The sequence below is a fragment of the Mustela nivalis genome (genome assembly GCF_964662115.1).
Source record: "Mustela nivalis genome assembly, chromosome: 2".
Lineage (NCBI taxonomy): Eukaryota > Metazoa > Chordata > Mammalia > Carnivora > Mustelidae > Mustela > Mustela nivalis.
The window spans coordinates 34,945,085-34,959,702 of record NC_139021.1 but is presented as its reverse complement, the minus strand read 5'-3'; the positions used below and the strand labels follow the sequence as shown (position 1 = coordinate 34,959,702).

General features: G+C 42.7%; 1 protein-coding gene across 4 annotated transcripts in view; it reads left to right on the top strand.

Moving 5' to 3' along the window:
• GRHL2 (grainyhead like transcription factor 2) overlaps window positions 1–14,618 on the top strand; it is a 162,281-nt gene that overhangs the window by 96,398 nt on the left and 51,265 nt on the right. For all 4 annotated transcript variants that reach the window (XM_082722745.1, XM_082722743.1, XM_082722742.1 and 1 more), the window contains exon 8: window positions 3,892–3,986. In XM_082722745.1, the coding sequence (XP_082578871.1) occupies window positions 3,892–3,986 (95 nt within the window). The remainder of the gene's footprint in view (window positions 1–3,891; window positions 3,987–14,618) is intronic.

Below are 14,618 nucleotides of genomic sequence, written 5' to 3'. Positions count from 1 at the left end.
CTGACATTTGTTTTTTAAATTGACCTAAAGCTGTTTTAAAGATGCATATTAAAAACTTATTTAGGGGCGCCTGGGTTACTCAGTGGGTTAAAGCCTCTGCCTTAGGCTCAGGTCATGATCTCAGGGTCCTGGGATCGAGCCCCGCATCGGGCTCTCTGCTCGGCTGGGAGCCTTCTTCCTCCTCTCTCTCTGCCTGCTTGTGATCTCTGTCTGTCAAATAGATGAATAAAAAATCTTAAAAAAAAAAAAAAAACTTATTTAAAAGCTGTTGAACTGCTTATTGAAAACTACCAGACTGTCTTTTAAAACAAAGAGGTATGAAGAATCAGGGAACTCACTTCCTTTAAATTCTGCAGTCCACTTCTCCCTTCAGAATTTTAAGAGATTGGCTGGCCTGCTGAAAGCACAGATTTGCATTTAAATCATCCTAAATAAAGCCATAAAGCCTATTCTAAATTTGTAAGGTGTGAGAGTGTTTTCCTTTGCTTTCTATTTTATCTCTTAGCTTTAGATATTTACTTTAAAATCAATAAGAAAATTTAAATACCGTAAGAGAAAAATGAGCAGAGGCTCAAACAAGAAGCTGTTATGATAAATGAATAAATTTTAAAAACAGAGAAAGAATATAAAAAACACAAAGAGCCAGAGAGTAAAGGAAAGTCTGTTCTACCTCTTTTGCAATTAGGGAATTGAAAATTAAAATAATGAGGTACCACGTGTTGCATATCATTTTGGAAAGAAACGGTTTGGGGAAACAGGAACTCATGCACTATTACTGTGAATATGGATTGTTTCAACCTTTCCAGGAGCAGTTTGACAAAATGAATTAAAAGCCTTAAACATACATTTGCCTTTTGACCTATTAATTTCACTTCTGAGAATATATCTTAATGAAATAATGAAGTATGTGTGAATATTTAGCCATAAAGATAATTAAATGAAGTACTCTTTAAGGTAGCAAAATATTAAACATCATTTAAGTTACCAACAAGAACAAAATAAAGTTATGGCACTTTTTAAAACTCAATATAATTGTATTTGGCAAGTATAAGTATTGTCCATAAGTTTCTTTATTGACTTGGAAAGATGCTAAAGAAGTATTAAGGGGGAAGAAAGAAAATTAAAAGTAATTTTTATAAAAAAAATTAAAAATTATTTTTCCAACATTGTGTGAAAGTACATATTTTGGAGATAGGGAGATAGAGACTGAGGTAGGAAAGACATGAAGTCTATTCATGGGTGTGTTTTTAGTGCTTGTTTGTGGATGAGTAGATTGTCTAACTATGGCGAACCCACAAGCTTTTGTATTATAATGTGTATGCTTTATTTAAAGTGTAAAGATACATAATTTTGCTTTAAAGTTTCCCTGGGTGAACCAGTAGAAACGTGGACAGAAGCCATGAACAGGCAGTTTCAGACACCTGGTTAGCTATCTTGGATGTGAAGAGATGCTTGAACTAACAAGTGAAAGAGGAAATGCAAATATTACATCAATAGGATATCACTTTGTAACCATTGGATTGGCCAAAAAAAATTGGTGAGAAAAAGGACAAATAGAATTCTGATAGAATCTCATTGGTAGGGCGCCTGGGTGGCTCAGTGGGTTAGGCCGCTGCCTTCGGCTCAGGTCATGATCTCGGGGTCCTGGGATCGAGTCCCGCATCGGGCTCTCTCTGCTCGGCAGGGAGCCTGCTTCCTCCTCTCTCTCTCTCTGCCTCTCTGCCCACTTGTGATTTCTCTCTGTCAAATAAATAAATAAAATCTTTAAAAAAAAAAAAAAAAGAATCTCATTGGTACAACTCATTCCTGGGAATGGCTCTGGAGGGCCATTCTGGAGAGCACATTAAGTGGGTTTTTCTGGGATTAGCCATCACTGCAGGTCCTGAGAATAAGATATCCAAATCAACCTGACTTTATTTTATTATGGGTTAATATGGATCTGTTATTATTATGGACTTTGTTTTATTATTATTTATATCATGGATAGAAAAAGCAGATAGGAGTACTGCTTCTCTCAACCTAATTCATACAAGCACAGTGAGGTGTATTACTAAAAGAAAGTAGTTAAAATCTTGATAAAGGATCCCATGAACTTAGATTTTATAATAAACAAGGAGGAAATGGATTAAAATGATCAGATCAGTGAACTTGAGGAAGGCAGACTTCAGAATGGCCCAGCATTAACATAACTTCTTCAAGCCTCAAGAAGCCACCTGCCCTGGAGTGACACAGCAGCCTAAAAGGACACAGCTCGAAGAAATGACCATTGGGCCAGAACTATGTCAGATTTTGTAGACAATGACCACTGTATACATCCTGGAAGTCAGTCAGAATATCTGGCTCCTGTCCTAGCTCAGCAAGAAAAGCATTCAGAAAGATTTTAGAAACAAAAAGACCTCCAAGGATCATTAGAATTGAGTCTTCCTCTGGCCCCCACTGTGGGGCTGGAGTGTGAAGGGCACAGAGACGTGTCAGGCCTGATTATGAAGAATGTGAGAGGTCATGGTGTAAGTTTTCGTCTCATAAAAAAAATTACAAAAAGCACATCATCTGAGTTGCATTTTAGAAGAATAACGATGGGAGCTTTGAGAGAAAGAACGTTTCTGATTAGGGGACCACATTGTGAATGAACTGGACCTCAAAGGAAAGCAGATGGTCTGTGTACCATGATGCCAGCCAGGCAGGACATGGCTGATGTTCATGCAGTACAGAATCGAGGTGGGCCAAAAGTCGGGGGGAAATCCAGATGGTAAGCATAAGCTAAAACACTCCAGATGTAGTGAGGATTAAAACTCTGAAATATCATATCCAGACCTTAATGCCAGGTAAGGCAGTGACAGTGGAGACCATAAAAAGTAAGGCAGTGTAGTCTGTACCAGAAAGCTGGAGACCACCGAAGGGTCCGTATCTACAGAGAGGGGGTAAGTAACTAGTGGCCAATGGTTACCATGGAATTCTTTGCAGCTGGTGTTAGAACTAAGCAAGCACCAGCAATGTGATTAGATCTGAAGAAGTTCATAGCTAGAGTTCCCAGACAAAATATAAATAAAAATAAAAAATAAATTATATATAAAAATATAAATAAAAAATAAAAATTAAATTTGAATTACTGACAAACAACAGGTACCTTATAAGGATAAATATACCCCAAATCATGGCTAAATCTGCCACTCTAGCCATTTCACAACATAGTTGCTGAAAATAAAAGCTATGCACACAGGCAAATCAGCCCAACATTTCCTAAGAATATATAGCAAACACATGGACAGCTGTTGTGTTTGTGGGAGAAGGGAGTGGGGATACAAATGAATACATAAGTATTACATAAACAAAGACACAAAAGAAGGGAGGCCTTTGAGTGGACACTTGGTGATAGTGAGCTGAGTGTGATGAACTCAGCTCTTATCTGCCTAAGTCTCAGAGGAAGTAATAACGGTTTGCCTGCGCTCTCCCGGAATCTTGGAATTTCTTCCCTGTAGTCCTGCTGACACTGCCCGGCTGATAAACAGCTTATTCTGTTCTGCAGAGCAATCCCTGTGGAATACTCTGGCTGCAAAATTAAGCCCTGGGAAAGTGAACAGGTGAGGGAGTTGGGTAGGTGGCATAAGATTCAGGAGGGGAAAAAATTAATAATTTCATAAACCTCGTAAAAAAAAATGAAACCAATAGATCTTCTTAGGAACATTGCTTCAGCTAGATTTCCTTCCTAATAGAGGGACATTCGTACAGGGTAACTATTAGTAAAAGAATGTCAGCAAGCACAAATCCTGAACTGTTGCCAAGAGTTGCTGCGAGAGTCGGCAGAGTCTCCCCATTGGCAAATGACAGTTCAGTCCATGTCACCGAGTCACCCTTACTTTCTTAAAGCCTTTTCCTTTTTTCATGTTACAGCTGATTACAAGGAGAGCTTTAATACGATTGGAAACATCGAGGAGATTGCGTATAATGCGGTTTCCTTCACCTGGGACGTGAACGAAGAGGCGAAGGTGAGTGGGAAGACAGTATTGATTCATTTCTCGTGCCTTTTGCATAAGGCCACCGTTCCCTGCAGATGTTTCTTTCACAAAAGTCTCTGTAAGGAGGGGAAGACCTGTTAACTCGAGCCAGCAGAAAAGGAACTGAGCCTCTTAGCTTTCTCTCGAAGTTACGCCCATTCAGTTTTGTGCAGTTAAATTGCCTTTCGGGGGTAAGGGAGAAACGGGAGTGTGTGTGTTTCGCTATGGCCTCCTACAAGACGGGCCAAGCTGCATGTCCCTCCCAAATTCTTGAGCTCCCCATGCTTCATTTTAGCATGTGGGGTGGCAAGGCTGGGCCAGAAGACCTTTTTCAACTACACTGCAGGTTCCCCCAAACAGCCCTGACTGCTGCCTTCTCCAGAGGCAGGAAAAGTGTTCAGAACTGTGGTCTCCATAAGTAAGTGATTGGGCAGACCTCTGGCCCCATGAGTCCCTCCAGGCATACCGTGGTTGACGGAGAGGTACAGAAAGGCCTCTGATCTGCACTCCCTGCAGTATAGCTACCACCATGACCTTGAACCAAGTCTTCCATGCTGACTGCTTTAGCTTTTCCCATTTTTCTCTGGTGCCAGTATGGTTAGAAAGGGTGGTGGTAAAATCTCTGGCTAGTTGTACGCTGAGGACAGATGTCCACTACCACACTGATTTGGGTAAAAAAAGTAAGACTTGCTGATACTCGGATTTGCTTTCCAGACACGTCTCTCTCTGATTTTATGAAAGCTACTGACTTTCTCCGTATACTCCGTCCTCTGTGTTCTTGAGCTTCTGACCTTTGATCTTTGTTTTTCACTTAAGAGAAGGTTCCAGAAACCTAAGCTTATTTTCTGCCTCAGTTATGTACCATGAAGGAGGGTGTTAGCAGACTCTGTCTTCAAACTAATGAAAAGGTCAATATAAACAGTTCCCTTCAATGCTTCATTGTCTGCCAGCAGGGGTAAGGCTGGGTGAGAAAGGAAAGTGGATGGGAGTTTGTGGGCACGAGTTATGGAAGAAGAAGAATTGCGCAGTGTCTCATTTCACTCAGGTATGAAACAATGTGAGCAAAATTGGCTTTAGGCCCAAGAAAGGTGACCCAAATGGGTAAGTGGCAATAGAGTGCCAGAACAGCCTAGAGAATGTTCCAGTGGCTCAGTGCGTGCAAGGAAGGAAGCAGGCCTTGAAATGGGGAGGAGGTCAGGTCCCACACAACTGTAGGGGAAGTTGGTCTCTGCACTCCGCCTCCATTTACGGTTCCTTGGGCAAACCTTGTGCTCCCTTTTCATGCCCCCACTCTGTCAGAGGCTAGATGACTGGGCTAGATAACGAAAGGCTGTCTGGGCCATGGCACCGTGGGGCGGGGGCTGGAGTCCTTAGTTAACCATCTGACCTCCCTGGGCTTCAGTTCCCTCCCACATACAAGTACAACACTGATCAGTTGTCTTGGCTGCACCATACGTTGTGCTGGGGTTACGATGGGTGACGATCGTGGGGAGGAAGGACAGGGCATCCAGTAACCCTCCAGCCGCGTGAGGGGCCAGACACAGGCCCACCGCACTGCGGGGAGCACAGGGCTCAGGTGGGCTCCTGTCGTTGGAAGTGTCTTGTCACTGTAAAGCAGGCCATAAAGGAGAGCTGCCGTCAGAGCCCCAGTTTGGATCATCAGGTTGTCTGTGACAATGAGTGCCTGGGAGCGAATGTGTCCATGGAGGCCTTTCACAGAAAATGCCTCGCCAGAAGGGACAGCTGAAATGATGGAAGCCCATAGTGTGGTGAACCTGCAAGGTAGTCACGCTGGGGTTGAACTGACCTTTCTTTTAAACCAGTTCAGACAATGGGGCACCTGGGTGGCTCAGTGGGGTAAGCCTCTGCCTTCGGCTTGGGTCATGATCCCAGGTCCTGGGATCGAGACCCGCATCAGGCTCTCTGCTCAGCGGGGATCCTGCTTCCTCCTTCTCTCTCTGCCTGCCTGTCTGCCTACTTTATGATCTCTGTCTGTCAAATAAATAAGTAAAATCTTAAAACAAACAAACAAAAAACCCCAGTTCAGGCAATAGTGCTCATTTCCCACAGATAGAAGCTCACTTGTCTTCTTTCCTTATGTGTAGTTGTGCCCATGTGTTGTTCCAGGCTGACAAGTTTAAGCCCATATAGACTTTGACAAACGGCAGTGGGGAATACTTTATATTGCTTATTGGGGCAAAATTTGTTTGCTTAATATATATTTTTAGCAACCTTTACTTGGTTGTTGCAGTTGTATGCAGTCTGGGTTTATCAATAAGTAATAAAAAAATAATAATTTCCCCCAGACTACTGGAAGGACTTTTTTAAAAAGGAAAACAAAACATTTAAAAGTCAAATTCACTTCATTAAGGAGGCAAGAATTTTTTTTTGTTCAACCTGTAGACCCTAAGGTATTTCTTTAAAATATTATTGATTCTGAGGTACCACGGTGGCCCAGTTGGGTAAGTGACCGACTCTTGATTTCTGCTCAGGTCATGATCTCAGGGTTGTGAGATTGAGCCCCATGGTAGGCTTTATGCTTGGTTGGGGCGTCTTCTTGAGATTCTTTTCATCTGCCCCTCCCCCTGCTAGCACGCGTGTGTGCGTGCGCGCGCGCGCACACACACACGCACACACTCTCTCTCTCTCTCTCTCTCAAAATGAGTGCACACACACACACGCACACACTCTCTCTCTCTCTCTCAAAATGAGTGAATAATTTTTTTTAAAAAATAACACAAAATATCATTGTTTTTAAAATAAGCAGATTGCGGGGCGCCTGGGTGGCTCAGTGGGCGCCTTCGGCTCAGATCATGATCTCAGGGTCTTGGGATCGAGGCCCACATCCGGCTCTCTGCTCAGCCAGGAGCCTGCTTCCTCCTCTCTCTCTCTCTGCCTGCCTCTCTGCTTGCTTGTCATCTCTCTCTCTGTCAAATAAATAAATAAATAAATCTTTTAAAAAAAATAATAAAATAAGCAGATTGCAAAAACCAAAGTTTTGTGGTTGTTGAGGAAACAGTTTCAACAAAGCAAGAGGTAAAAGCTTCCCTCCCACAGAAGAGTTGTGATTTTCATAACATGGACTTCTCAGGAGCTGTTATATTTCTCTTCAAGTTCCTGTTTGTAACATCCACAGAGAAATCTTCTGTGGGCTTTGAGGCTGGGGCTCCATTCAGTGTCCCATGTTATTTTGGTTTACATGGCCAGAGAACACAAAGTTATGACCTACAGCTTTCACGTGGCCCAAAGAATGCGTGTGTGCGTGCGTGTGTGTGTATCATGTATTTATGTTTATATTTCAATTTTAAAATTTTTTGCCCAATAATCAGGGGATTAGGGTTTTTTATCTAGACTTTCAGATTCTTTTGGATAATGAAAGATGCTGGCATCCATGAGCTCAAGTGTTTGCAAGGCTACCGAGTGACTCTTGTGAGGTAGTAGCTGTTCTTTTTAATACTTTTTTTTAGTTTTTCCCATTCTGGAGCTTTCCTTACCTGGGCCTCAAGGACATCTGAGTTTTTAATGCCTCAACCACACCCCCTCGAAAACTGAATGTGCAGTTTACATCTTCACTGGTTGTCAGAGTTGGGGAAAGTAGTGACCCAATGGAGGGTGATACGGTATGTCAGAGAGGAGTGGGCCAGGAGCCCCTCCAGCATTCTCTGGTTCCTCAGGCCAGGCTTTTGGCAGCAGGCCAGAGTTGGCACTGTTGAGAGAGTTGCTGTGGCCTGTTGAATGCCCGCGGTGGAGGTAAATATTTTTTTCTTCTGCTCTTTCTTTTAAGATTTTATTTATTTTTTTGAGAGAGAGAGAGAGAGAGAGAATGAGAGAGAGAGAGCATGAATGGAGAAAGGTCAGCAGGAGAAGCAGACTCCCTGTTGAGCAGGGAGCTGGATGCGGGACTCGATCCTGGGATTCCAGGATCATGACCTGAGCCGAAGGCAGTCACTTAACCAACTGAGCCACCCAGGCACCCTGATGGTGGTAAATCTTGATCTTTGAAGATGTTTAAAGGAAAACATCAGAAATCACTTGAGTACAAGTATAAATACATATCAACAAGTTGGATAACACCACTCCGTGGATAAAAATGAGATTTCTCTCACACAAGACCGGCTTTAATGACAGCAGTGTCAGAAGAAACACTAGAAATGTACTTTGAGTCACAGCAGCATCTGAGAAAACCATATGTTTTCCTATGGTAGTAGCTATGTTAAAGGATAGCTTTTATTTGGAGATTTAAGTTTTGGAACATTCATTTAAATAAAACAGTCTGGTATTTGGTAGTCTTAACACACATGTATAATTAAGACCTGATGATAAAGGTTTATGGCTTTTTCTAAGGCATGGTTCCTACTTCTTTCCTTTGTTGCCACCTTACATTTTATTTCTACTCTCCTTTAGCATGAATAGAAGAAAGGAAAGGTTGTGAAATTCTAATTGTTTAATTTATCTATGGGCAAAAGTTGGGCTAGGGAAGGTGTTAATACTGTTAGTTAAAATGAAGTCCGAGAATTAACTCCAGCTTCTCAGTCTCCATCGCAGCCTGGTTCTGGCAGAACGATCAGTGTTCTTATACTCAGAACCGGTTTTGCTGGTTGTGCCACAGTGTCCCTCTGCGCAGTGACACAAGCAGCAGAGATAGTCTTCAACCGGACATTGTTTTCCCCTCAGGGTCTGTGCAGTCTGGAAGCTCATGTAACCTGAACTGGTGTCCCTGGGTCCTGGGGAACGACTCAGTTGATACCTGGGTGGGTGAGGGTCTCCGTGTCCGCACTGTCACAGATTGGGAATGGATGGGGAAGGGAGGACAGGGTGATACAGAACTGCCCTGAAATGCAGTTCAGGCAGTCGGGGACCTGTCGTGGCCCTGGAAGAGTGGCTTTGGAACTTTCTCTTCCTGAGCTTCGGTTTCCTCGAGGGCAGATAGCAGAAAGGGGAATGGAGAAGGGCTGACAGAGTATTAAGGTTCAGTCCATGTGATTCTAATGGGAAGATCACAGTGCTGCATACATTCTTTCACGGGACTCCCGTTTACAAGGTCATTTCAATTCATTTTTTTTTCCCCCTTAGCCAAACATTGGTATCTACAAAGTAGATTTGTTGCTCACTAATCCCCAGGATGAGGAATTCCCATGCAAGACCCTATTGAATTATGGAAGAGTGGTGAGCTCAGATTCCTGGCACAGAACACTGCCCTTCTGTGGGCGATGACATCACCCCCAGAGCAGGAGTGTACAAACCCTAATTACAGACTTCCCTTTCTCCCAGGTTTCTAAGGAGACTCTTGAAACCGGGCCCCTTATTTTTGTCCTGTGCCATTTTCTCTTTTCACCGTGATTTCAAGATTAAACCAAACTCGATGTGCCACAAAGGCCTCTCTCATGTGACCACAGACAATTACTTGAGCATTAAGATGCTACTTAGTGCTTTGAGGAACAAGTTTCCTTTTTGTGTCTTTCCTCTGGAACACCGTAGCAGCTCCCTCCTCCCCCATTTCTCTCTTTACCCTTCTTAGGGTTTGTAAACTAAGGTGAAGGAAGCTTCTTCCCATGAAGCCTCTTTTAATCCCTCTGCATCCAAGCCTTTGGAATGATCATGATCCAATAAAAATGTTCTTCCTCCCTTGGGATGGCCGGCAATGCTAAATAATCAAGCAGTCAGATGCACCCACTACTACCCTATCTCCCGTCTCTGATTTTTAAAAGAATCTATAATAATATAATAATACAAAATTCTGTCTCTCCTGGGATCCTCTTTGCTGCCTGTCACCTCTCTTCGCAAAAAGCAGTGATTACCCTCCAGAGCGACGCCTGCCTGCCCCATGCCTCCCTCCCCTCTCTACGCTGAGCTGCTTTTGGGTGATTGGCTAGTCTAGCCTTCTGCTCTGCTGTATCAGCAGTGAATGTCCTCCCTGCCTTTACGGGTTCAGGGAGAAACTCTTAGACAGGAGTTTGTTGCAGTTTTAGAAAAGGTCAAGGACACAGATAAGGCATATGTTTTTATCCATGTTAACAAAGTTGGTTGGAGGGCAGGGTTGAGACTTGGTCTGGGTGGGGTGGGGAGCAGAGAGGCTATGAGACATCAGGGATCATTTTCCTGTTACCTCAAGTTCTGATTCCACTAAATACTGACTTTCTACATAGCAGGCATTGCAAGATTAGGCATGTGGACAAGGTGGACTTTAAAAAAAAATATGTCCCTCAGAGTCCACAGTCCATGCTCTTAATCATCCCAAGAGAGAGAAATCTGCATTTTTTTTTTTTTTTTTTAGACCAAAGCATACTATGATTTTCCTTCTCAAAGAAACTTATAGAGTACAGGTCCATAAAAAAAGAAAACAAAGGATTAGCCCCGTCTCCCTGAGCAAAGTAGCTCAATCAAGTCACCCTGCTTTTGTCACTCTCTGTTTCTTTTCTTTACTGCCGACCAGTGAAGATGGTCTCACTGATCCAGTACTTCTAGCACACAGGTTTTTCCCTGTCCTTGGTTGCCCTGGTGTACATTATTGATACCATACGTAGAATGACTATGGCACTGAGGACTGTTCAACTGTGTGTGGGTGGGTGTGTATTAACCTAACATTAGTGATCTCATTTGCATAATTACTACCTCACTTTGTATTAATTAAAGATCAGTTCATGCTTTGTAAGGTACTACTCCATGTTCCTCACTACTCTGTAGCTCCTTTCTCCGGTGTCCTGAATTTCAGTTTCATACTCATTTACATTATTTTTGTACGCTTTTCTTTTACGCTTTATCTTTTGTTATGTGTTATGACCCTATCGCAATACCATGCAGGAAGCACAACATAAAAAAATTCAAAGCAAGAATGGTAATTATTATTAGAGAAAATAAAGGTTGCAGAAGGCACACATTGGCTATTAGCTTTATGTCTGCAATGTAAGAAACCCAGTAAGCGAAAGCCCACATTTCTATAAACTTGTAGCAAATATTTACATGTAAGCAATATTCATTTTAGAGATATATTCCTCTAACTTTGGGTCCCTTTGGATGCTTTAAATGAACTGGAATTACAGAAGGGATTTCCGTGTAACTTTTGAAATTGCGAGGAAATTCAAGGTAAGGGGATGCATGTTGATATTTGTTCTGGGCCCTAGTTCTCTTAATTTTCGTGCCTTTTATTTATTGCTTTTGTGTCTGATTTTGCTCTTCCCAAAGGGATATCACATGAGAACTGAGAGCCAGTCTGAGTGATGGAAATATGGATGTGCTGTGAGATGAGTCAGCTGAGTGAGCCAGAAAATCCAAGTGGAGGTTGGGAGTAAAAAGCTACCTCCTGTATTTGTAAATCCATCCTTAAAGAAGAAAATGAAGTCCCTTTAAAGTCCCAGCATGGCCCTGCAGCTGCCCTGGACTTAAGGACATTTGATGTGGCCTGTGTCACACATTCCTTCATATTGTGAGACATAAATAGGGCTGTCGTGTAGGGTGACCTTGTCCATATGAAGCCCAGAGTTCTTCCTTTTCTCTCCGGATGGGTCAACCCTTTCTTTTCTGTCTTCTCAGGCTACAACTAGTGGTCAGCAAGTGAAGCCTAGTTCTTTGTTCCATTGGCTGCTAATGGGTGGGGACAACAGCCTTTCTGTATTCATCATCTCAATTTTAGTAGCTTGAAAGACAGCCTGGTAGAAACACCAGTGCTTTGATCACAGCCTATGTGAAAGTAGCAAGTTGGAGAAAATGTAAGTGTTCTAACCATCTTGTACATTGCAAATTGCTCAGTCTCTTTTTGTGGAAAATAAGGTTATGCTAATTGAAAGATTGGCTTGAAATTCACCAGATCATAGGACTCCATTAAATGGTCCCAATTCTATTGTATCTCTCCCTCCTTCCTTCTCTCTCCCTTCTAATACTTTCATTTAGTGTAAAATATTTAGTCCGTTTTTATTGGACCACCTCACGGCATTTAGAAAATTACAGTCTTAATAGTCTTGACAAATCTTGCTTTCCAGGGGGATGTTTCTGAGTCCAGGGGGACTTTGTTCTCTTTCTGCCAAATTCCAGTGCTGGACACCAATGAGAAGACAAGATATGTAAATACTGATTTTCAGGATGAAAAAAGAAACCAAAGGAGTGGGCAGAGAAGACCATACTCCTGATGTCCTATCGGTTCGTGACCTAGTTCGTGTCCCTAACCTCCTACCAGCAGTCTGGGAGCTCTCTTTCTGCTTATAAGACAGTCTGGGATGAAATCAGTTTGATAGATAGACTGATTAAGAAAAAGTTACATCCCAGTTTTTTGTCTAAGTAGGACCCAATTTTAAGCAAGTCGTCTAATGGAAGATTAGAGAATATTATAAGGCATCTTTCGTGGTCTCGAAAGTAAAGCAAGGTTTGGGGGAGGCTCCTGGGAGGTATCTTGCAAGGTCAAGATACACACTGCGAAGCAGGGCAAATGGCCTTTTTATGTGTTTGCTGGGGCGTGGTGTGGGTGAAGGAAGTTTTAGAAGGGAAAGGTAAACATTTGCTGGAGTCTTTGGTATTGAACTTAAACAAAGCCATGCCTTTGTTCCAGTTTTATAAGGTAATGGATGGCAGGAGAAGCTATAAAGCTGGAGTTAATTCCCATATAGAAGGAATAATCTGGGGAAGGGATCTCACCGAAGATCGAAAGAGCCTGATCTTTTGTTAGGATGTAGCGTAGTCTTGGTTTCTGGACTGAATTCTGGTTAGGGCTCTGTAACTTCCATGCATGAACTGTTGTATGTGCTCAAGGAAGTAAGTTTCAGATTTGGACTTAATAGGCTGACTTTGTGTGTGTGTGTGTGTGTGTGTGTGTGCGTGCGCGCACACATGTGCACTGTAGTTAATGTTCAGTGGTTATTCTGCCAGCTGCTTTGTATGCATCATGCAGTATTCGTATTTTAAGTGGATATCATTTTTCATTTAAATAATGAAGAATTTGAAGCCCAGAGAGGTTAGCTAGCTTAACTACAGTTGCACAGCAAATGCAAGGCAGAGGCAGAACTCCCATCTTGACTGTCTAAAGCATGTGCTCTTTCAATACTGCCTTTTTGTATGGGAGGACCTCGCAGTAGTATATTCTGCATTATCTCTGACAAAGGGGCCATCATTCCTTCGAAGCAGCTTGCCTGCTGCATGTCGTGTGCTAGTCCAGGCAACGGACATTCGTGGACCGCTAAGCCAGGCACAGTGTCTGCTCTCAGAGAACATACTGGCCAGGTTGAGAAGTAAGACACAGCCTCAAATGTAAGACACAGCTGTAAATGTAAGACACAGCTGTAAGTAATGTAACATGAGGGGAGGAGTGACAAAGACTCTACTGAAAATAGAGTTAATGTGCCAGGAAAGTTCTGGAAAGGGAAGAAACTCTGTTTTTTATTTTAAGATGTTCCCAACTTCTTACTTTAAAAAGTCAAAAATGAAAAGTTGAAAAAATAATACACTTGATGCCATACACCCTTCAGTGAGATTGACTCATTGTCAATAATCTGCCAGATTTCCTTTATCTTTTCTTTTACACACACATGCGCACATACACATGCACACACACACACACACACACACACAGACACACACACACACTCACTCTTCACTTCTAAATACTCCAGCACTTAGAGATCTCCTTTCCGTAGGATCAAGGTAAACATGGGGGAGAATTTGGCTTATGAGCTTGTCTTAAGGTCAGCTGTAATTCAAGCATGGAGAAGTTGGAAAGAAGAGCAGGCCAGGTGGCCAAACAGGAGGCCGGGAGATGCAGAGTGGGAAGCCCTGGAAGGGCAGGGGATTGTGGAGCACAGGAGAGAAGGTCAGAGTTGTTTGTAAAGAGGGGAGAATGAAAGTTAAGAGAAAGGAGGAGATTGACATACAGAGAATTGGGCTGTTGGCAAGAGAGGATCAAGGATGGGACTTTAGACTCATCCCATTGAGCGGCTATGGAAGAGGGACCAGGCAAGGAAGTCATGGTCAGTAGAAAGAGTGCGGAGGAAGGAAGGGGTGGGGAGGTGGAGAGAGAAGGAAGAAGTGCCAGTGAAGTCAGTGCTGTAGGCAGTGGTTTCTGAGAGCCTGGTTCTCTGCATGCGTCATCTGGGGAAGGAGTTAGAAATGCAAATACTTGGCTCTTTCTTTCTTTACCTCAGACCTACTGAACAGGAAACTGTGGTGATAGGGCCCTATAACCCATATTTTAACAAGACCATATATAAAATATAATCCATATTCTAACAAATTTGAGAACCCCTCCTTATAAATTTGCTATAGAGAAGGCTGACCTTGAAGCAGGCAGTTTTAGTTAAAATAGTGAGGAACAAAAGTCACAGGTCAGTGACATGGCCTGTATACTGCCAATAATTTATATATATGCACCTGTGTATGAAATGCATGTTGAAAGACATGTGTTGTGTCATAAGATGAACAGACGGGAACAGCTCAGTGTTAGAGAAATCATTATTCCATATTCCCTGGCTCTTTTTTTTTTTTTTTAATTTTTTGAATATTTTATTTATTTATTTGACAGGGAGAGAGAGCACACAAGTAGGCAGTGTAGGAGGCACTCTTTCCCGAGCAGGGAGCCCGACTTGGGGCTCGATCCCAGGACCCTGGATCATGACCTGAGCTGAAGGCAGCCGCTTAACTGAC